This window comes from Puma concolor, chromosome B4, assembly GCF_028749965.1.
Source record: "Puma concolor isolate L17-30 chromosome B4, mPumCon1.1.hap2, whole genome shotgun sequence".
NCBI classification, from domain to species: domain Eukaryota; kingdom Metazoa; phylum Chordata; class Mammalia; order Carnivora; family Felidae; genus Puma; species Puma concolor.
The window spans coordinates 47,167,617-47,190,973 of NC_141673.1; the positions used below are offsets into that span (position 1 = coordinate 47,167,617).

Below are 23,357 nucleotides of genomic sequence, written 5' to 3' on the forward strand. Positions count from 1 at the left end.
GTGGGGGTTGAGGGTTTCATGGCTCACTCTTTATTGATAAATTTAAAACATATGGATGGGAAGAGAAAAGCAAGTGGCCCAAATGATCAGTTGTTGAAATCAACCAAGATCTCTAAAACAAGGGAGTTTTGGTAGGGTAGCCTAGCTCTTTATCTGGTTGTGTGGCTAGCAGATGTGTTAATTGGAGTTTGCCATCTTCCAAGTGGATGCCTGTTTTGATCTGGATGCCTCTTTGATGTGGATGCATCAGCAATCACAGCTTAAGTCAGGCACCTGCATTGCAAAAAAGAAAAAAACAATAACTGTCAGAGCTTATGTTACCGTCATCCAGGTGGATATGTCAAGTATCCAATGGATATACAAGTGTTGAGTTCTGAGAATGAAGTCCTGGTTAATTTGAGACTGTAATTTCGGGGGGGAAAAGTAAGAAATGAAGAATTGGGCACATGACCATTCAACGTAGAAAGGTCAGGAAGATTTGAAAAGAAGTGACTGGTGAATGAGAAACAAAACCAAGGTGTGGTCTCCTGGAAGCCTGGTGAGAAAAACGTATCATAGAAGGGATCCTCTATGTCAAAGGCTCCTGGCAGATCGAGCAACATGAAGACTGAGCCTTGGCCATTGGATGTAGCCATGATGGTTTAGTATAACCTGATACAGGGAGAATGGAAGGTCAAATTGAGGAATTGGAAACAACAAATACAGACAATTCTTGAGACCTTTGTTTGAAAGGAGGGTAAGGAAAAGGGATGAAGGCCAACAAGGAGATCTTTTGGTTTGTTTGGCTTTTGTTTTAACATTAGAAATATTACAGCACATTTGTAAGCAGATTGGAAAGACCCAGCAGTGGGATACCTGGAAGGCTCAATCGGTTAACCTTCTGGCTTCGGTTCAGGTCATGATATTCATGGTTCGTGGGTTTGAGCCAGCATGGGGGTCTTTTCTGTCAGCGCAGAGCCAGCTTGGGATCCTCTGTCTCCCACTCTCTCTGCCCCTCCCCTGCACACATGCATGCACTCTCTCTTAAAAATAAACATCAAAAAAAAGAAGAAGAAAGAAAGAAAGAAAGAAAGAAAGAAAGAAAGAAAGAAAGAAAGAAAGAAAGACCCAGTAGAGAAGGTCAACTAATGATGCAGGAAAGGGAGAGACAATTACACAATTAACCTCCCACTGATGCACCATAATGAACTTACCCTTTTTGCAATGATGTTCATTTAAGTTGCTTCTGATTTTTTTCTATAATGCTACAAAGAAAATCTTTGTGTCCATTTATTTTTATTCATTGAAATCACTTCCTTAAGATAAATATGCATGTGAGGGATTAGTGGATCAAAGATCATGAACATTTTTAAGACTCTTCACAGTGCCCTATTTCTTTAAAAAATCAATTTACCGTGCCACCAGTAATGTATAAATGATTTTTTTGCAACCTTGCTAGTTATGCCATATATCTTGAGCCCATAATTCCTGGAATCCCTATAGTGTCTCAATTGCCCTTATTCTAACAGACTGATAGTTCCTTAAAGACAGAGATCATGTCTTAATTATCTTTATTTCCTTCTGTTTTTCAGACCAAATATTTCATTACTAATAATAATTACAACAATCATTTATCTGAAATCCCTCTGTGTTAAATCATAATGATGTGCATATGGTGAAGTGGAAAAAAAAATCGCCAATTATGGAATCAAACCAACCTGTATTTGAATACCAGATTCATTAGGTGGGCTTTGCTTAAATCACTTTAAATTCCCCATTGGTAAAAAGACTAATAATAATCCCTGCTTTCTAAGTTGTGACGAGAGTTGAAATATCTGTAAATTCCCTAGCACAGAGTAAGTATATTTTAGAGGAAATAGTGGAACTTCTAGAAAAAATTTTTCGTGAAAATACCTTGTGAACATATCGTTTTTTAAAGACAGAAAGAAAAGAAAATCCTTCATGCAATACACCTTGTCTATAGTCCACAAATTTCTCATCTTATAGTTTTGTTAATTACCATTAAAAAAATCCCCGTGAATTTCAATTCTAGTAAACTGTCGAAACTGCAAGCACCTGGGGTATCTCTTGGGAGTGCACGGGCTGCTACAGCAGGCCTGGGATCAGCACTGTCTCTAGAAATAGTACCAGGCAGTTACCTCCAGGTGACTAAATGAGGCTTCATCTCAGCACACAAGCTTAGAAAGCTTTATGATTAGTCCAGCTTGCTATGATGAGGAAATAACACAAAGAGCACAAATGGAAATCAAACTCATCACAACATCCAGTCAATTTCCAAACAGGTAAGAGAATCTTTTGTGACATTAACAGTGCGAGGTTAGGAGGGTAAATACTGAGATTTATGTCTGTATCTGTTTGGGTGGCTGTATATGAGTGAGTCAGCAGAGAATCTTTGTGATATCTAGGGAAATATCTTTAGCCTCAAAGTTGGAAATTGAAATAAAATGCCATGCAATTATTCAGCATCTCTAAATAAAGATCCTACCGCAATCATAAGAAGTTTCTCGTAAAATGTGTATCCATCCTAAAGAGAATGGAGTTACAAATACATCCACTTGGACAGAACTGAAAAATACGTAAAAGATACTGAGTGGAGCGGATATTTTCTTATGTAGTTCCCACACTGACATTGCGGAAAAGATGACTTAGCTTGCATTTACAATCTAGAAAGGGAAACGTTAAATGGACTAAGTCACTAAATCTAGATGTTTTTTATCATAACTGCATCTTGGGGGCCCTGCCTTTGCAAGCTGACTTCACTAAAAGACTAGTCAGATCTTCCATTGTAATCGGATGTGGGGGACCAAGGAATGAAAGTTAGTGACATGAGACATCCCTGGTCTAATTCCCAACCAGGGACCTCAGCTTTGTTGTTTTCCACCAGTAAACCAAGAACTGTCTGCCCTCATAAGAATTATGGCTCTCATTAAAAATTATGTATGAATTCATTAGTTAATCTGCACAGTGCTATTATCCTCAGGTGAAAAACCTCGCAAAATATTTAGTTCACTTAAGTTTATTTCAAAAAATATGTATTGAGTTTAGAATTTAGTTTGAGTGTTTAAAAATAATATAGTGGTTCTGGTGTTGGTACAAAGTTATGGATAATTCTGATTTTATCTGTGGTCTGTGATGATGAATAACCATGTCAAAAAATACTGCATCTGAAGTTTCAACTCATCTTAATAATAAAATTGGTGTAACTTCCTGTCTGATTCAATATTGCAGAAAACAGTCATCAAGATGGCCCAAATATATCATTTGATTCAAGTCAATCTCTATTTGCCATGAAATATAGAGTTGTCAGATTTTCTTTCTTTCTTCTTTCTTTTTTTTTTTTTTTTAGTATGTCTCCTGTGTGAAACTTGAGCAGATAATGATCCCAAATGATTGCTTGACATTAATTTCAAAACAGGATTTTGGGTTTAGAAGCAAGATTTTAGACTAAAAAGACACAAAAGTTGTTAGTGATTTTCTTTTGATGTCTAGTGCATGGATACTTTTTAATGTGAGGAAGGCTAATGTGTTTACAGTCTGTCATTTGATAGAATTTAAAGTCTTAAAGAAGATGTGACTTCTTAGTTTTATATACCAAAGCATCTTCCCTGACAGTTTCCACAATCTTAAATTTATTTTTTTAATTGCTAGGGTGAATTACTCAGATGACGATTGATGCTGGGCTGTGTTGTATGAAATTAGACATTTCTAAATTTACCTGTAACAGGAGAAATAAGTTAAATATAGCCTCCATTGTTTTTCTTATCAATCCATGCACTTGTATTTAACAATTTAATAATTAGACCAGATATAACAATCCTAATAAGTACCGTGGCCCCAATCATGTTAAAAGAAAAAAGAAGAGTATTACAGAAAATACTGGAAGAGATAACATGAAATTGGCTGGGTCATGCTATGCATTACAGTTATGCTGCAGACTACATCACTTAGAGTCTTTCTTTTCTAGAAATGAGATGGTTCACAAGGTGTTAATAACTAAAATAACACATTGTGGAAAATTATATACTTACTATTATTTTGCCATCTCATTCTGCAGATGAAAAAACACATAAGAACATTGACTAAATCTTATCCCATGTTCTGTCTTTATTTATTTTTACTTATGCAGAAAATTTGTTAATTCCCACTGTGACAGAAATATCAAGATTACTGAGAATAAAAGTTGAAAGGACACTAGATTGTAGAGTTCTTATTTGCATCTCAAAAACACATGCCAATAAACCTCATTTCACTTTAGCATGTTTCTTGGAGAATTATGTAGTTCACCAGAAGAGCAAAAAACAGAATCCTATTACAGTCATTGACGTAGAACATAAACTACTTCGTGGAGGGAATGGAAATAAAAGAAAATTTATAACATCCTTCCATGGACGTTAGCCTCCAAACCACCCTTGCGATCAGACTGACTCTTCACAGTCCGTGTGGTCTCCCTGATGGTTCACAGCTCAAGCGTTTGCCTAGGAAAATTGACAGTCCCGAAAGAATAGATTTCTGTTGATTGAATATAAGCACATATAAATCAAAAGGACCCACCTCTCTATTTTACCCACATTGGGAGTAAAGCACCCAGTGGCCTGTGAGGATTGCTAATTTCTTCCTTTTTTAAAGTAACATTTATATATTTGATGGTTTTGGAAAATATCAGTTTCTGACTAGCAAACAACAGCTTGGAGAGTTGAAGGATTATTACTTTGCCCTTGGATATGTATTTCCAAGCATCCCTAACTGCCACTTAGAAGTTAGTTTGGTCTCAGTTCTTTCTTTCTTTTTTTTTTTTTTTAATTTTTTTTTTTAACGTTTATTCATTTTTGAGACAGAGAGAGACAGAGCATGAAGGGGGGAGGGTCACAGAGAGAGGGAGACACAGAATCTGAAACAGGCTCCAGGCTCTGAGCTGTCAGCACAGAGCCCGACGCGGGGCTCGAACCCACGGACCGTGAGATCATGACCTGAGCCGAAGTCGGACGCTTAACCGACCGAGCCACCCAGGCGCCCCTGGTCTCAGTTCTTAATGGAAACAGTGGTCCGATGTCTCCTCTGTCCTTTCACAAAAGCTGCATGAGTGTCGCGGTCATGGCTGTGATGATTACACTTTTGTCATCTTGACGGGGCTGGGTGTAGAAACCTGAATTTGTCTGACCTGGTTTTCCAGGCAACATTTGCCTGATTATTGGGCTTTTGTCCAAACAGGGTTTCTGCCTAGCCCCGATTCCAACCATTTTCAACTCCAGCTTTTGGCTGCTGTGTTCTGCCTCCAGCATGAGAAATGGTGAAGGAAGTGGGGGGAGGACTGGGGTGGAAGTAATGTGGGGGCGGGGTGGGGGGGAATGAAAGAGAACACAGGAATAAGAATAATGGAGAAGTAACATTCAGTACAAGATAGAAAACATAATCCGGGGAGATGAATGGGGAAATTTCTGTCGGCTTGGACATATAATAATGAGACTTGAAAACTCTGTTGAAAGCAAGTAACTTGCTGTTATGTTTGTTTACTGTACCCAGGGTAATATCTATTTGTGGTTAAATCATGATTTTTCTCCTGTCTCTAAAGAACTTTGTATTAAGCCTCTATTTCCTTCTATTTCATCCACAGATGTTTGTAACTTTTATAAAAATATTTTTATAAGTTATAAATAGACACAATTTCACAAGGTATGGGAATGGCAGTATCATAAAAGTATAGTGTTATTTTATAACATATGGAAGCTTTATCTCCTCCAGTGAATTTGTACATGGGAAAGTCAAGACTTGTACCAGTTCATGATTTTAAGAATATGTTACTGTAAGGATGGGGGTTTACTCCAAATCATATAGAATCTAAAATTTTCAGAACAGTATATAAAAGTTTCTACTTAATTGCTAAATTTTAGAGGTCTTCAAAGGCAAAAGAGAGGTTTTTTTATAAGAATGTTACTAGGGGATGTGAAAGGGAACACTAATTAAGAGGCAATATTAAAATAGAGTAGAGAGATTAATGAAATGAAGAAAAAACTAGGTTATAAAAAGCTTTTTTTTTTTTTCAACGTTTATTTATTTTTGGGACAGAGAGAGACAGAGCATGAACGGGGGAGGGGCAGAGAGAGAGGGAGACACAGAATCGGAAATAGGCTCCAGGCTCTGAGCCATCAGCCCAGAGCCCGACGCGGGGCTCGAACTCACGGACCGCGAGATCGTGACCTGGCTGAAGTCGGACGCTTAACCGACTGCGCCACCCAGGCGCCCCTAAAAAGCTTTTTAAATGAGTAGGACAAAGGCTTCTAATCCAAATCACTTAATTTGATTGTTTAATATTATTATTTAATTTTTAGTAGAGAGAAAAAAGAAAAGGATGATGAATATAAATTCTATATCTATAAATATATAATTTAATTTAATGCAATATCTATAAAGAGCCTTCTGTATGGTTTGGGATTTGGGTTGACTGTTCACATAACCATGGTTTGCAAGGGTGAAGTAGGGAGGAAGTGGAAGCAGAGATTCTGAAATCAAAAAATCCATCTTAAAATGTGCCATTTTAACTTTAAACCTCCAATACATATTCTCTCCAAACATTATGTCACTTTAGAAAAATCAAACTGTTTTGACCACTGCTTTTTCCTCTGACCTAAATTTCCTGACTGACTTTGGCTACAGCTCCAAGATAACTGAAACAATCAGTAAATGCAAACACTGCAAACACTGGAAATCCAATCAGGCCACTTCTTCATGTGTTGATGTTATTACTGTTCCAGGAAATAAATAAAGAGCCTTCATTTAATCAACAAAGTTGCTACTCAATTTCCCCTTGCCCTGAATATCCATAGAAGCAGGTCATTTAGTTAATGGTTCTTAACATTGATATATAGTAAATTCATATCTGTTTGTTTGTTTGTTTGTTTGTTTGTTTGTTTGTTTTTGAGAGACAGAGCATGAGCGAGGGAGGACAGAGAGAGAGACACACACCCAGAATCTGAAGCAGGCTCCAGGCTCTGAGCTGCCAGCACAGAGCCTGACGCAAGGCTGGAACCCACAAACCAGGAGATCATGACCTAAGCCAGAGTCAGACAAGCAACTGACTGAGCCACCCAGGAGCCCCTAGTAAATTCGTATCTTTAAGCCTAGTTTATGGAGCACCTTTTATCTGTCAGTTTTAGCTGGTTTTTATCTAATAACTAATGTGATCCTCAAAAGCCCCATGAAGGGGCACAGTTATTGTCCCCATTTGGCAGATGATGAAACTGAAACTCAGAGAGAAGTAATAATTTGACCAAGGCCCAGGATTAAATCCAAGTCTGTCTATTCCCTAACCATGCTCTGACCTATTACATTTTAGCGTGGCAAGGTTTTTTTTATTTGGTATTTACTCACCTACCTGAAACTTCCAAACACACAAACACAATCATTTGAGGTTGTGTTCAGTCTTCCTAGTAACTAGAAAACAGAGTAGGCCAAAACTTTTAAATGTGTGAGCTCATAATTCAAGAACCTCCTAAGTATTTCCCTTTCCCACAAGGTCTTACCTTTCTAAACAAGAAACATAGAGACCTTTTCTCAGTCACTGCCAGTACTCATTCAGCTCCTTCATGAATCTTTTAACCGATTAGCTCATCAATTGATTTTGGCTGCCTGTAACTACAACAGAGCAAGGATGTGAGAAACTCACGAAACTGACATCGCAATTGTCTTCCAAATGTCTCAGAACATTACTCTGACCTAAACTCTAGTATCCTCATTTCATGTGTAAAGGGGGTAGCTCATCACAGTGCAGGATCTTAAGAAGCAAGATTAAGTCATCTGACATGTTATTGTTATGGCATAAAGGTCCATATGGTCCATATGGTCCATAAGACCATAAAGGTCTTAACTACATGGAGCAAAAGATTTTTCTATTTACCATTCCATCTTTCTCCTTTTGTTCTCAACATAAACTGGTCCTGGTGTTCTGCTGGTTTCTTCATTGTATTCTCACTCCTTAACCCCCTAAAATCTCAATATACACCAATAACATGCTGATTTTAGCTTATGAGTTATCAACTTTTATTAACCCTTAATAACTCATTAAATGACCCTTAGGGATAAATAAAAATCTATAGAATTGTACATCATGCACCCATATTTCTACACAGTGACCCTATACTTTTAAATGGGTTCCAACGAAGACTCATTTGGCCTCCCAGTGCACCGGGCCACATTTTGAGAACCCTACCTGAAATCCACCAGTTATGCTTCATCAACAAATCCAACAGCCATTTATTGGTCCACATTTTTCTTAATCTCCAGCCGCATCTGGTAGTGTTAGCAAACCTCTTTTAGGAACTCTTCTCCTGACTTCCATAATACCATATTCCTGATTTTCCTCTGATCTTTCTCTCTCTGGAGATATCCATGCTGAAATCAACACCAACCAACAAGAAAACTTTTAGAGACTTTTTGCCTTTTTCTAGATACTGGGGGTGGGTAATGTCTGACCTTGTAGTGCTAGTGTTGGTGTTAGAGGAGGCCTAGAAATAGCATCCTTCTCCTTCCCACCTAAGATAGAGGAAGCAGCCTGTGGAGATAAAATGTAGCTTTATTCTTGATAGATCTGCTGGAGATATGACTTAGGAGCATGATAACAATATACTTCTATGACTGCCTCTCCATCGTGGGCAAATTTACTAACTAGTCACAGCAATATCGGCCAACTGTGGTTTCCCCTAAAGGGACAGAGCTTTTACAACTTACTTTACCACTTACTAAGAGAAGACCAGATGATATGCTCTTTACAGGCAAGCAGACCGCAAAAGGAAAGCACAGAGCCCACATGCCCCAGTATCTCATTCCAAATGTACCAATTATGCAAGTCATTTCCCCTCTGCTGGGGAGACCAAGGAGGAGAAGAATTAAGGAATATTACTGTATCTGGACTGCAACCACACAGAATAAAACATCAGCGTTGGGGAATAAGTGTTTCCTCCTAACATCATGGAAGGAAGAAAGCTATAGAAAGATGATAGTTACAGCATCACATTAAAATGGATAAATATTTGTATGATACATCTGGGTATATCTAATATATACACATGTATATTACATTATATTGTATTGCCTGCCTATGTATCAGAAAAAAGCTAACACTAAAAACACCGCGATTTTCATTTAAGGGTAATGGGATAAAGTGTTAAGAATAATATTTACTTCTTTTACTAATTCTTGTGTTGTCTAAACCTGCTATCATGACTATATTTAATTCTTATCATTAGAAAGATAAACTTTAAAACCCTCAAATTAGCCACAAGAGATAGACACTAACACTGATTTTTGAATTCCATTTACAACCAATATGGAACACAACTCAGAAAAAATTACATTGACTTTGCCTATGAGAAGCAAGCTTTAGAAAGTTTTAAGATGAGGGGTGTCTGGGTGCCTCAGTCGATTAATTGTCCAATGTCAGCTCAGTAGGTGATCTCACAGTGGGTAAGTTTGAGCCCTGCATCATGTTCTCTGCTGACAATGCAGAGCCCCCTTCAGATCCTCTGTCCTCCGCTCTCTCTCTGCCCCTCCCCTGCTCACTCCCTCTCTCTCTCTCTCTCAAAAACAAACATTTTTTTAAAAAATTCTTTAAAAAATAAAGAAAGTTGATAAGATGAAATGAACTTATTTTTTCTGAATGGTGGAAAAGTCAAACAGAGACATATTAATTACAAATCAAATATAAGTTGTGTTAAATCAATTCTGTGTGTTTTTGAATGATTAGGCATTTCAGATGAACTACTTAACCAGATATAACGCCTCAAAAGTAGTGCCCCGGTTTTGTAACCTTTCTACGCCTACCATGGAATCCAGATTCTTCCAATTAGTAACAACACTATGTTGATTATGATGATTCATGTATTCTTGCATTCCACAAAGATTTTTTTTTTTAATACTGACTATGTGCCAGGTACTGTTCCAGGTCCTAGGGATATAGCACAGAGCCAGACTGACAAGGTCCCACACCAGTGGGGCTCACATTTTAGTAAGGGAAGAAATAAAAGAAACAAGAAACTGTCAGATAGTGATAAACACCGTGAGGAGAAGACAACACAGTGATGTGATAGGTGGTGGCCAGGGAAGGTCTCTCTGAGGAAAGTGGCATTTAAACTGAAAGCTGCCTGACTGGAGAGGGCCACCATACAGTGATACTGAACAACTCTTCAGGGGGCAAGAAGATGCCAATGCCATGAGGTAAAAATGAGGGAGGCTTGTCTGAGAAATGGCTTGAGGGAAGGATATGAGGCTCAGAAGAAACAGGAGCCAGTAAGGCCTTGGAAGCCCTAATTGAATTTAACCCTAAAAGTGATAGAAAGCCAGGAGCATTTTAAGAGAGAAACAGAAGCTGAACTCAGGAAAAAAATAGACTTAAAAATAGATACAAAAAGCAGAGAAACTATAAACAAAAGTTTTCTGTCACTTCTTGTCTAAAACTGTGAAGAGAGAACATATCTTGTCTAGGGCATCACAAAGAGCAAGCCAGCGGAACTCAGAAGATACAAGAAGATAACAATGAAACACATATTACAGAAATCAAAACCACATTAGAAACAAAAAGGATAGAACAGATTCTGCTGAAAGCATATGCCTGAGAAAATTTCAATTGAATAAAGACATACAAGTGGTAAGAGAAAATAAGTACACAAAATAAAGTAGTTAGAAAGACAAAAAAATTTATATAATTGCACAATTTGTGTCCTTGAGGATGAACTAAAAAATTATGTCAAAGAAAAATCATTCAAATGTATAATAGGAGAAAATATTTCTGAAATAAAGAATCTGGAATCTGTAGACTTCAAGGGCATGGCTGGCTGCAGGAACTATCAACCCAAGGAAATACCCTGATGGAAATTTTTAACTTGAAAGATGACGACCCCTGTGAGATTTCAGATGGAAACAGTAGAGCAGGTTATCTACAAGACAGGCTAGCCTCAAGCCAAGGTATTTTTCATGGCAACTTTCAATACCAGAAGGTGTTGGAATAATAGCAGAGTTCAAAGGCAAAAAATAAAAATAAAGCTTGAATCAAGAATTTAATATCCAGCCAACTTGTCACTGTTACAAACACCACATACATTCTCAAACATATGATGCCTCAGGAAATATAGCACTCATGAACCCTGCTTGAAAGAAGCTATTTGATAATGAAATCCGGTTAAATAAGAGATATAGCAAACTAAAGAACTCAGGAAGAGTGGCACTCCTATTTAAAAAGGCTGATCATGACCACTGAATCCATTTGAATATTTAACTAACACTATAGAACTTTAAAAATTATAATTACAAAACATATTCATCAGTGTAAATAATGCTAACACAACCCAGTATCCGAGTGACTTAATACAATAAAAGTTTATGCTTAATTCATGTCGTTGTTTAATCAGGGGTGTTGGGCAGGGCCTCTGTGTCATACAGTGTTTTGGGGTGCCAGGTATCTGCCTTTGTGTGGCTCCACCATTTTCACAGTCTGAGAGTCACCCTGGAACCATCCAGCTTGTAGACAGGGAGAAGAGAGAAAGATAGAGAAGGCACCCTCATTCTTAACTGCCTCAGACTGAAAATATCACCTCACTTTCAGTTACAATAATTGGTGAGAACTATCACATGGCTTCACCTAGTTGTAAATGGGCTGAGTTTCCAGGAGGAGGCAATAGGCTGGATGAGTAGTCTCTATTACACAGAATATAATGTAAATATATAAAACATAACAATATAAAAATAATAATATAATTATAAAAACTGGGAGATGATCATGAGAATTGGTGGGAAGAGATGTACATTTTCTTTGTTTTTCATAGCAGGAAGTTAATAAATACTTTCTAAAGTCTATAAATCAAGAAATAAAAGTTTAAATATATTGGCATATATTATTTAATACTATAAATATAGACACTGGAAGAAAAAAAATACAGAACAACAACAACAAACCAGACCACAATGCAAAAGATAAAAAATTAAGGAAAAATAAAAACAGATTTAAAAAGATAACATAAAATAATACAACACATCTAAGTCTGTTAAAATAATGAAAGTGAATGGGATAAACTAGCCTATTAAAAGTAAGACATTATTAGATAAGAATCTAAACATGATATTTGATTACAGTATATATTATAAATATAGAAATATATCCCAGATATATTAATAAGTGAAAAAAGCAAATTGTGGAATGGTATGTGTTGTTTATTTGTACTTAACAGTGATAAACATGATATATAATATATACATGTTATTTTTATATAATATATGTATAGAAAATATTTGAATGATACACAGGAAGCAGTGTTATTTCTGGATATTGAAAGGACAAGCATGTTTTCACTTTTTACTATGTATCTTTCTGTACCTTGATTTTTTTAATAATAAGTATGAAGTTTTTATTATAAAAACTTAAACAAAATATAACTAAAGTCCAACATGGAATACTCTTGGAGAACTGAAAGATGCAAACAAAAGGAGGAGGAAGGCAAGGTTGTGGAAGGCTGACAGAATGGTCTTTGAGCTGAGTCTCCAGGGAGAATGAAGGAAGCCCAGCCAGTGATTCAGATATACACTGACACAATGCAAAAGGGTATACACCTTACATACAGCTGGAGGGTAAAGTGCATGATGGGAAGGACTGGGAGGTAACACTGGAAGGACAGGGAGATTGCAGTGAACCAAGGAGTTAGAACCTCTCATTAGAAAATGAGATTTCCTGGGGCACCTGCGTGGCTTAGTTGGTTAAGCATCTGACTTCCCGCTCAGGTCATGATCTCACTGTCAGCTGTGCCGACAGCTCAGTGCCTGGAGACTGCTTCACGTTCTGTGTCTCCCTCTCTCTCTCTGTCCCTTCCCTGCTTGTGCTCTGTCTCTCTCTGTTTCTCTCTGTCTCTCTCTCTCTCTCTCAAAAATAAATGAACATCCAAAAAAATTTTTTAAAGAAGGAAGAAATAAAGTTAGATTTCCTTAAAGTATTTTAAGTAGTGATTCCATTGGGCTAGCATTCTGCACAGATAACTATGATGTCCATATAGGGAATGAATTAGAAGCCAAAGAAGATTGGCAACCCATGAAGATTCTATTCAAACGGTCCAGATGGCCGTGGTAGTCGTCTGACCCAAGATGGTAGAAATGTTAGATGAAAATGGATTCAACCTTCAACAGATATTTAAAAGGTAGAATAAATAGAACTTGATAATTAATCGGATGGTGGGATGAAGCATGAGGGAAAAAATCAAGTCAATTGACTCCCAAATATGAGACTTCATCCCATTATATGGGATACAGAAATAGGTGTAAATTTGGTCACAGAGGGGGAGAGGAAAAAAGGTAAGTAAGTTCAGTTGGTGATATTGAGTTTGAAGTGTAAGAAGTAGGACATTCATGTAGAAGGAAGCAGTTATAAAATTCTGAGAAAGGTGGGAATGTAAAATATGAAAATAAAAATAAAATAATGTTGGGGCATCTGGGAGACTTAGTCAGTTAAGCCTCTGTCTTTGACTCAGGTCATGATCTCATGGTTCTTGAGTTTGAGCCCCACATTGGGCTCTCTGCTGCCAGCATGGAGCCCACTTCGGATCCATGTCCCCCTCTCTCTCTCTCTGCCCCTCCCCCGCTCGCACCCTTGCTTCTCTGTCAAAACTAAACATTTAAAAATAATAATAAAATAAAATACTGTCTAAAAATAGCAGAGGACAACACAGAATTGTAAAAAGGGACATGGCAATTGTATAAAATGCTTCTGATAGGTCAGGGTCTTCTCCTTGGTTCAAAGACATAAACAGGGAAACTTTTGTTTTTATTCCGGGAATTCACTTGACAATCTAACCTCTGGACAAAATGGGATGCTCCTTGTTAATAATGTGGAGTTAGACGTCCCAGGTAGCAATGGGCACACAAAGTTAGAAAGACATAGGGCAGATTCCTCTTGACAGGCTTGGTCCTGAGGAAGCTGGGTTCCTTTGTGGCTGTTGGGAACGGAGACTTTGAGGGGCTTTGACGTCATCTCTCTAGGAAGAGAGTTGACCATTTGGCCTTCCTCCTCCTAATGGGGCCACTGGGTGTGGTCTTGACTCTTACTGGGTTTGATCAGATGGCAGACCAGGCTGCATTACATCAAAAGGGGTCTAACATTTAGAAAACTGCCCCCCCTCCCAGGCAAAAATTATTCACCTGTTCTTGAAAAATAAATTGCTAAAAGCCAATCACATACTTCTAATTTAAATATAATGCTGGTGAATAGGATTAAGTACTACATTTTAATGAATTCCACTGGACTAATTTATGTCTAAGGGCCACAGGCTTCAATTACTTTAGTGGACAATCCAGTGATCAAAGAAAGTCTTATTACAAAGTAGTATCTCTTTTTCCTGGGTTGTAGGCTAGCTGGGGTGGACCCTAGGCCCCAGATAAAGAGTGTTGACTCAGAACTCTCTTAACGAGGCAGAGGCCAAAAACATTTAAATACAGATGGAGTTTGAAATCTTTGAATTTTTTAATATGTTCCATTTTTTTTCTGTATATGTATTTATAATACCAATAAAATACTCGATTGTTTTTGGATAGTAACTCTATTTGCATTATTTACTGCTGTGAATAGCTTTATGGCTTGGTATTTGCATTTGAAAAGAGCCTTTGAATCTCTCGAAATTAAAAACTTAAATCATTTGTATGTTAAATAATACAAATGACTAAATGGGTTTAGAATTCAGACTAAAATATATCCTGCATTATTGCATGGTAACTTTGAAGTTATGACACTATTGTTGTTGCCATGGAAATTTATATTCTATCATAGTTGTTATGATTTTACATGATAGGAGGAAAAGAAGCTGTGCATCTCTAGCACCTATCCAGAAGGAAGGAATGAACATATATCTTCTAACTACAGGAATTCTTACACTTTGATTTCTTCTGAAATAAAATTCTCATTTTGTCTCAAATCCTTTGTTTTTCTCCAGTTGCACTCATACATAATGTCTGGCACATGTTAGACCCTCAAATATATACTTATTTGTTTGTACTTCATTTGAGTATCATTATTTTATGGGGGATAGTCAGAAATGCATGCCAGTTTTTCTCAGGCAAGCAGAGAACTGAGGCAAATTATTCAAATATTTTGATGCAATGAACCAGATGATTGTAATTTTAAACTAATTATTTCAACTAATTTCTTGACTCTAGTTAGGTAGTCTAAATTCCTGTTTCAAATGCACAGCTTTTGCCTTCTTAGAAAGTTGCCATTTTGAGTGATTTTTAATCTTGACTTCCCATTTCACTTCCATTTACCATTTTCGTCTGGGGAACTTCGATTTTAATACTGTTTCCACAGTTACAAGCTTCGAGCTAATCATGACCCTGGGAATTGAGTTCTCAAGTGTGTATGCAAGCCCCTTGAGTCTCGGTTCCCAGCGTAGACTGCTGGCTCCAAACCCTGCCCATGGGGATCAGAAGCAGTGCCTGCCTGCTCACCCCACCTGACAAACACTGGGGGTGAGCCAGAAGTCAGTGGTTCCTAATCAGCATTTGCAGGAACTGAGGAACCCATCTTTGGCCTTGCAAAGGAAGAGGAGTTAAGTCTCCAGTGCAATGTCCCCTATCTGTTGGTGGTTTCCACAGCCTTGCAGAGCCAAAAGGAAACTGTTGGACAAAAGGAAGCCCTCTCTTTCTCAGAACCACCAGGTGGACTGAGTTTTTCTTATCTGTTGGATTTTCCATAAGGCATGTTTCCATAGAACATAAAGCATGCATGAAACTATAATGCTTTCCTCATTACTACATTTCCAAATCCTGATCATCCTTCTGGGTTGAGCTCAAGTCTTAGTTTTCTGTATTAAATTATGCTGTTTTACATCAGAAAAAATTTTGGTCTATAGACAAGTAGAGAGCATAATATAGCAAACAATTATAAATTATAAATTATAAAATAATATAGCAAATATACATTTGATGGGTTTTATTTCATAAAATAAGTATCACTGATGGTGTTGATATAGCTTTTCTACCTATCCCCCAACATAATTCTCCTTTCCCTCTCCTCAGAAGCAAGTTGTACTTTTTCATTGGACTGTTAGCTAAAGTTTTGAAATGGTTCTGACCTTTTCTGGATCTCAGTTTTTGGCAAGGAGTCCAGTTTCAGTTTCCTAAGTGACCCACTTCTATGGTCCCTGACCCTAGGCAAGCATTAAAAGATACTAAGGTGTGGTTGCCTGGGTAGCTCAGTCGGTTGAGCAACCAGCTCTTGATTTCCAGCTCAGGTCATGATCCCAGGGTCATGGGATCAGACTCTGCTGAGCGTGGAGCCTGCTTAACATTCTCTCCCTCTCTCTTTCTCTCTCTTGCTCTCTCTCTTCCCTTCTCTCCCATTCATGTTCTCTCTCTCTCTCTAAAATAAAAAAAAGATTAAATTAAATTAAGAAAAAAAAAATCCTAAGATGTAAAAGCAGGCAGGAACTTCAGCTGGGTTCACCATTTAACTGAAAACCATTCATGTCTTTTGACCTCCCCAAATCCCTCTGATTCCTGTAACATTGAGTATTTGGTCCAGTTTCCAATCACTTATTTTGTACTAACTTTATGCATAGAAGTTATGTATAACTTTATGTATTATTTCCTTAAAAAATGTTAAATTCTCAGTTGAGCATTTGACCACGTCGGCTCAGGTCATGATCCCACAGTTCTTGAGTTCAAGCCCTGTATCAACCCTGCTGCTGTCAGTGCAGAGCCTGCTTTGGATCCTCTGTCTCCTTCTCTCTCTGCTCCTCCCCTGCTCATGCTCTCTCTCCCTATCTCTCAAAACTAAATAAACATTAAAAAAAAAAAAACAATAAATTTTTGAAAACGTTCCATTGTCCTTTTACAACAAGCTGTGAAAAGGTCCTGTAAGAATGTTTATACTATAGTAGATTATGCGTGTAAGCCAATCTCTTTATCACAGAAGTGCACAAATAGAGGTGTGCTCCACTTTATAGAATAGATGATATTGCAACCATCTAACAGCTATTTTATAACCTGCTATGGTCAAGTTAATGAAATAAGGATTATAAAATATAAGAAATGCATAAAGAGTTGGTTTCCCCATCTTGCAAAATACCTACCTCAAATGGTTATGATGCATTTTTGAAAATACTTTGTTAACTAGTTCACAATTTTACTTTAAATGTAGTAATACCACCCATGGCTTAAACAAAGGCTATACTATGAATTTTGTAACTTGATTTGTATTTTAGGAATTTTTAAATATTTAGTTGTGCTTTTCCCCCCAAATAACCTGAAAATTAAGAGTGTTTGCCCAAACAAATGAAAAACAACTGTTTACCTTAGACCGAATTATGAGTACCATTGGCTTCTCTACCGGAGTTTGAAAATGCATTATTGCACCTTGTTCTTTTGCCTGGCACTGGCAGTGGATCACTACATAAAGAAACTGCCAAGTCTAGCATCACAGAACCTACACAGCATGTGACTGTGTGTGAACACAAATTAAAGATGTCCTAAGGCTTGGATTGCTGAAATGTACTTGGCCGTATACTCCAATCTGTCATCTGGCCTTAAGCTAAAGACCAACACACATTTCAGGGAAATTCCTTATGAATTGATTATTCCCTAGCTTTATTTATTATACCTAGACAAATTGCATCATATTTTTAACTAACATCATTTAAAATTTCACATAAAATGTCCCTAATCTCCATTAAAAATGCAATAAAGCACCATGAGTATGAATTTCTCAGTCACAGAAATTGTCATGGTCAGCCATCAGCGGGCACTGAATGTGGAACCAAAAATTTACTATAATTTTGATTTCTTTTTTCCTCTATTTTTCAGACACTGCAAATGGATGTAAACAGGCTGAACATAACCTTGCTTCGGATATTCCGCCAAGGAGTGGCTGCAGCTTTAGGACTCTTACCCCAGCAAGTGCACATCAATCGCCTCATTGTAAGATGCCTACGTTTTGCATTCCCAGTACAAACTTTGATCTTTATTGAAGGCTTTAGTAATAAAGAGCCCCCGCGCTACAGTTCTATGGCCCAGGGGCCAAATCTGGCATACCACCTCTTTTTGCAAGGAAAGTTTTATCGGAGCAAGCCTCGCCCATTTGTTTACATATTGTCTATGGCTGCTTTCGTGCTACAATGGCAGAGCTGAGTAGTTGGCTAAATTGAAAGCTAGAATATTTGGCTAGTTGGCCCTTTCCAGAAAAGTTTGTCAACTCTCTGATAGTTCAGGGCTAGCTACTATCCCGATAGATATGAACAGAGGGGCCGAAAATACTTGTCTCACCAACCTAACACTACTCCCAAAATATTCTCCTTAAGAGTGAGAGCTTCTACATCAGTTAAGACACCATCTCCAGACAGTATCTATTTAAACCCTTCAAGTGTATCAGGATGAAGGGTACCAAATGCACAAGGCAGAGGATTTCGAATAAAGAATAAAGAAGACCCAACCCTTCAGGACAGCAGCACAAATGGAATGCATGAATAGATAAGGCTGGAAGTCATGCGAAAACTTAGATGGGGATCTGATCTGGGGTGGGGATGAGGTAAAACCGAAGGATCTTTTGTAGAGGGCCCACTTTAGACCTATCTATCAGTCACCCACATCCTTTCTTTCCCCCTTTCCTCAGTGTTTGGGAACCTTGATGTCATCCAACTACATGTTCCCATCTGCATGTGAAGGTGGGTGTGAGCAAAGGCAAAGAAAGGCAAATTCAAATCATAAGATTTTCTTTTTGTAAAAATCTAATTACCTAAGGTTCCTGTGAAAAGGGGCTTTGGGATCATCTAATATCTCACTGCACATACCCCTCCTGTAAATTCTTACGCTCTTGCTTAGGCTTATCTGTCTATTGCGTCAATATCTGTATTTTCAGCTACGGAGAAGAATTTGCTTTTTATTTTGCTTTAGAGTTTTTGTTTCTTTGAATTTTTTCTGTGTGTGGAGGATGAGTTGTTTCAGACCCCATGATAACTTTCATTCCGTGTCAACTATTTCTTGAGACTAAATAAACTTAAAAAAAAAAAACCCAACTGTAGTTTTTAACACAGTACCATTGAAGAGGAAATACAACACTCCCCAATATCCTGAAAGAATTAAAATTGTTTTTTATATCCAGGGTATAGCCGGCTCAAGTGAGAAGACAGGGATTACAGATGTCTTAGATCTAGACCTAAATCTTTTAGGTATGCTTAGATATCTTGGATATACTTTTGTGTGTATAGATTTAATGAGCATAATAGCTCTTTGCAGGGATGAAAAATAGTTTTGGAACACACAGGGAGGTATATGCTTATCCTCAGAGAATGCTAGTGGCATTTATATACATACATACATATATATATATATATTTTATATATATATATATATATATATAGTTTGTTTTTAAGAGAGTGCGAGTGGGGGAAAGGGGCAGAGAGAGAAAGAGAATCTTAAGCAGTCTCCACGCTCTGTGTGGAGCCCAATACGGGGCTTGATCCCACGACCCTAGGATCACGAGCTAAGTCGAAATCAAGAGTCAGATGCCTCAACCGAGGCGCCCCTATATATGTCTGTTTCTAAGAGCAGTTATTATAACCGATGGAGCTATGATGATGCAAGAGGCAGTAGAGCACGGTGCTTTGGAGGCAGGCAGACAGAACCGTACTGCATTTCAGCCTGACCATGTCCTACCGTGTGACCTTAGGCAAGCCACTTAACGTTTCTTCATTTGCAAAATGGAAACTATGATACCTATGTCCTGGAGGTGTTTTCAGCATTAAATGGATAACAGATTTAAGGTACCTAGGAGTGTATCAGGCACAAAACAAGTCATCTATTCCTACCATTGTGGTTATTAGGTCAGAAACTGTTTAAATTATTATAAACATGTTTCACGTCAGCATTATGCTGTATTTAGTCTTTGTCTGATATCTCCCGCAAACACAGAAACGTTTTTTCTGGGTTTCCAGGAGGACACTGACCCTGCATCTTAGTGTATGTGTTGCCGAAGTGAGCATGATACTGCATTTTATACCTGGCTGAACTTCTGATAAATTGCACTGAAAGATCGTTGTCTAGCATGAGCGAACTCCATGCATCAACAAGAAAAGACTAACAACAATTCCCTCCATAAGTGCAGTGTTATTTCATTATGTCATTTTTGTGTGGTGTTTGTTTTGTGTGTGCATGTGGCGTATCAGCCATTTATGGTAAGAAATACCGTGTTTCCATTTCAGCTAAGGAGGTAATACTAATAGGAAAGTACCATGATATTACTGCCCAGCATATGCATTTCTACCAAGGGTAGATTTTAAAAGTATAATATACTTGAGGTGAAAGACAGGATCAGGGAAGCAACTTCAAAGTTCATCTAGCATCACCTTCCTTAGTTCAGCCTTTACGTTAATACAAGTTATAAGAAAAATATATGGAGTGGTGGTGTCTAATAATTGTACCATTATAACAGGTTTTATTTAATTCATTTGGTTTAAAAGGTTTTTTTTAAGTTTGTTTATTTATTTATTTTGAGAGAGAGAGCAACTAGGGGAGGGGCAGAGAGAGAGGGGAAAGAGAGAATCCCAAGCAGTCTGCACACTGTCAGCACAGAGCCTGATGCAGAGCTTGAACTCACGAACCGTGAGATCATGAACAGAGCTGAAATCAAGAGTGGGATGCTTAACTGACTCAGCCACCCCGGCGTCCCTAATTTATTTGATTTTAAAATGCCTCTTTAAACACAAAATACTTCGGGAACGTCTACACGATATGTTTCAAAAATCACAATATGGAATGGAAATTAAACCAGAGTCCAATGAAATATAAAGATACAAATCTTGAAGTGTCAACTAATTGAAAGAAGGCCATTGGAAAATCTCAGGCTTTGGGCTGTTAATACTGAGTGTACCAGATAACTAATAAATGTGATTGCCAAGATGCCTTTGGACATTCTAGGGTTCTGATTGTCTTTAATGTTTCTAGGGGGAAGGTGAAAATATTTCCCAAAGCTGTTTAAAATGCCTATTAATGTACACAAATAATTTGCTTTTACTAGGGAAAGAAGAACAGTGTTGAACTATTTGTGTCTCCTATAAACCGAAAAGCAGGAATTTCGGATGCTCTCCCATCTGAGGAAGTGCTGCGTTCACTTAATATAAATGTCTTACATCAAAGTTTATCTCAATTTGGAATTATAGAAGTCTCCCCTGAGGTATGTTGTTCATGGAATATTTCATTTAAAAATGTGCACAGCTGGCATGACATGGTAACTCGATTCCGGGAGGTGTTGAAATGAAAGCTGTTTATTGTGTGTTATTTGATAATAAAAATCTCCCTAAGGGTCAGAATTCTCTGATCTTCATACTTAATATGTTTGTTCCTTACGGAATTTATTTTCACATCAAAATTCCACTCCGAGGCACTTTCTTCTCCAAATCTTTATGGTCTTGTAGCTTCTATTGACTTATCCAGTAAATTGTGTTGAAGAAAAGCCATTTGGATATATTTGTCGGTTGATTACTTGAAACTGAAGTGTCCAAAATTACACCCTTCTATTCTCTTCTTCAACAGGCGTACTCTTCACTGCCTTCATTGTCACAGTGGTTGCCAGATACTTACCTTTGTCCACAATCTAGGAGTTCATTTGAGATGTGGTTTTTATTTTATTTTATTTTGTCTTGTTTTCTGAGGAACATAATTTTAAGAACTATGAATGTATTCTTCATAGTGTTTTCTAAATCTGCACTTTTTAAATTGCCCCCACCATCTCCGCCATCCTCGCCCCTGAATAAATTCAGTCCCTTTTTACCTTCTGCTATGTCCCATTCTAACAAACTTGCTGGAATGATCATCATCCTGAATGCATTTAATTAAATTCACAGAATCATAGACTCAGACTCTGAGGGAGCATATGTGAACATTTTACAGATATAGAAACTAAGGCTCATAGAAATTAAGTGACTTCACCAAAGTGACAAAGCAAATGAGGTATAAAACAGCCTTTGACATCTAGACATCTCGACTCCTAGTCTCTTCCCCTATGCAGGGAAGCACAATGCCTCTCACTTCAGCAGATATCACCGGTGTGGTATAAAAAACTTTGGTCCAAGACTGAGCTTGAATCCCAAAGCCAGCACGTAAGATGTGTGTGACCTTGGGCAAGTGATTTAATCTCTATGAGATTAAGTCTGTCTTTGGCATAGTATCAGCCTCTCTGAGCCTCAGTTTCTTCATATCCAAAATGGGTATAGTAAAAAAAAAAAAAAAAAAAAAAAAAAGGTGGGGGAAGTATAGTTTTATCTTATAGACTTGAAATATGAATTAAATTTTAGAAATATATGTGGAAGTCCTCACACAGAGTAGGGACCAAACAAATATAATTTGAATGCAGGACAGTTTTTTTATTGGCAGAATGAAGATGTATTTCATCATTGAGCCATGACTGTAACAACAACCTCCAGCCGGTCTTGCTGCATCTAGTTTTGCTCTCCTCCTTGCCCTCTCCGTGCTCTGCACAACCCCAACACGCACACAAGGGATTTTCCCTCTTGTCACACAGAGTAATCTTTTTCAGAGCAGATCTGGCCGTGCTCTCCTAATGTCATGATTCTTGATTCTTCTTTGCCTTCCTAAATGCTATAGAATCACATCTAGATTTCTTAATATGATATATGGTCCTTTGTGCACTGGGCTTTCTGATTGTTGGACAGCACCCTCCTAGTTTATGCTTCAGCACCTCTACACTCAGTGAGTACCAGGACACCCCCATACTCTCTTCCCTCCATGCTTGTGCATATGTTGATCCATCTGTACACCTTTCGTGGTTCAAGATCAGTCTACTATATAACAAAGCCTTCCCTTGTGCTTCCACAGATGTGGGCTCTTGCTTTGTGTTCTCACTGAGCTTAGTGCAAGAAGCCCTTATCCCATCTTGGTCTTCAAATCTATTTCTACCCTATAGGCTCCTTGAGAACATATGCCATTTCACTTTATCTGTTGTCTCCACCCCTTCATTCAGACGCTGGCACATAATGGGCACACAAATAGACAAGCAGTGTGCTAGGTAGTGTCCAAAGTTGGACAAATAAATGAATAAGCAAACAAGTAAATAAATAAAATACGATTTTGGCTTTCAATGAGTTTGTATTCTAGTATAGGGCAAATAAGATATAAGCAGATAAGGAGAATACATGGTAATGTTACCACACTGGGCCATAGGAGCTTTGAGGAAGAAAGCCCCTCATTTCCTGCTTCAGAGAGGCCAGGGGAAAAGGTCAATATGAGCTTAAACACCCAAACTCCTCCTCAACCCTGATTGCATGTGACTCTGAAGGGCTTCCCTTTTGTATCCAACCAAACACCATTTCCATATCTAGGCCCTTGAC

General features: G+C 37.9%; 1 protein-coding gene across 1 annotated transcript in view; it reads left to right on the top strand.

Annotated features, from left to right (window-relative positions):
• PTPRR (protein tyrosine phosphatase receptor type R) overlaps positions 1 to 23,357 on the top strand; it is a 244,264-nt gene that overhangs the window by 108,182 nt on the left and 112,725 nt on the right. The window contains 2 exon segments of the mRNA XM_025926367.2: positions 17,821 to 17,934; positions 21,029 to 21,184. Coding sequence (XP_025782152.2) covers positions 17,821 to 17,934; positions 21,029 to 21,184 — 270 coding nt within the window.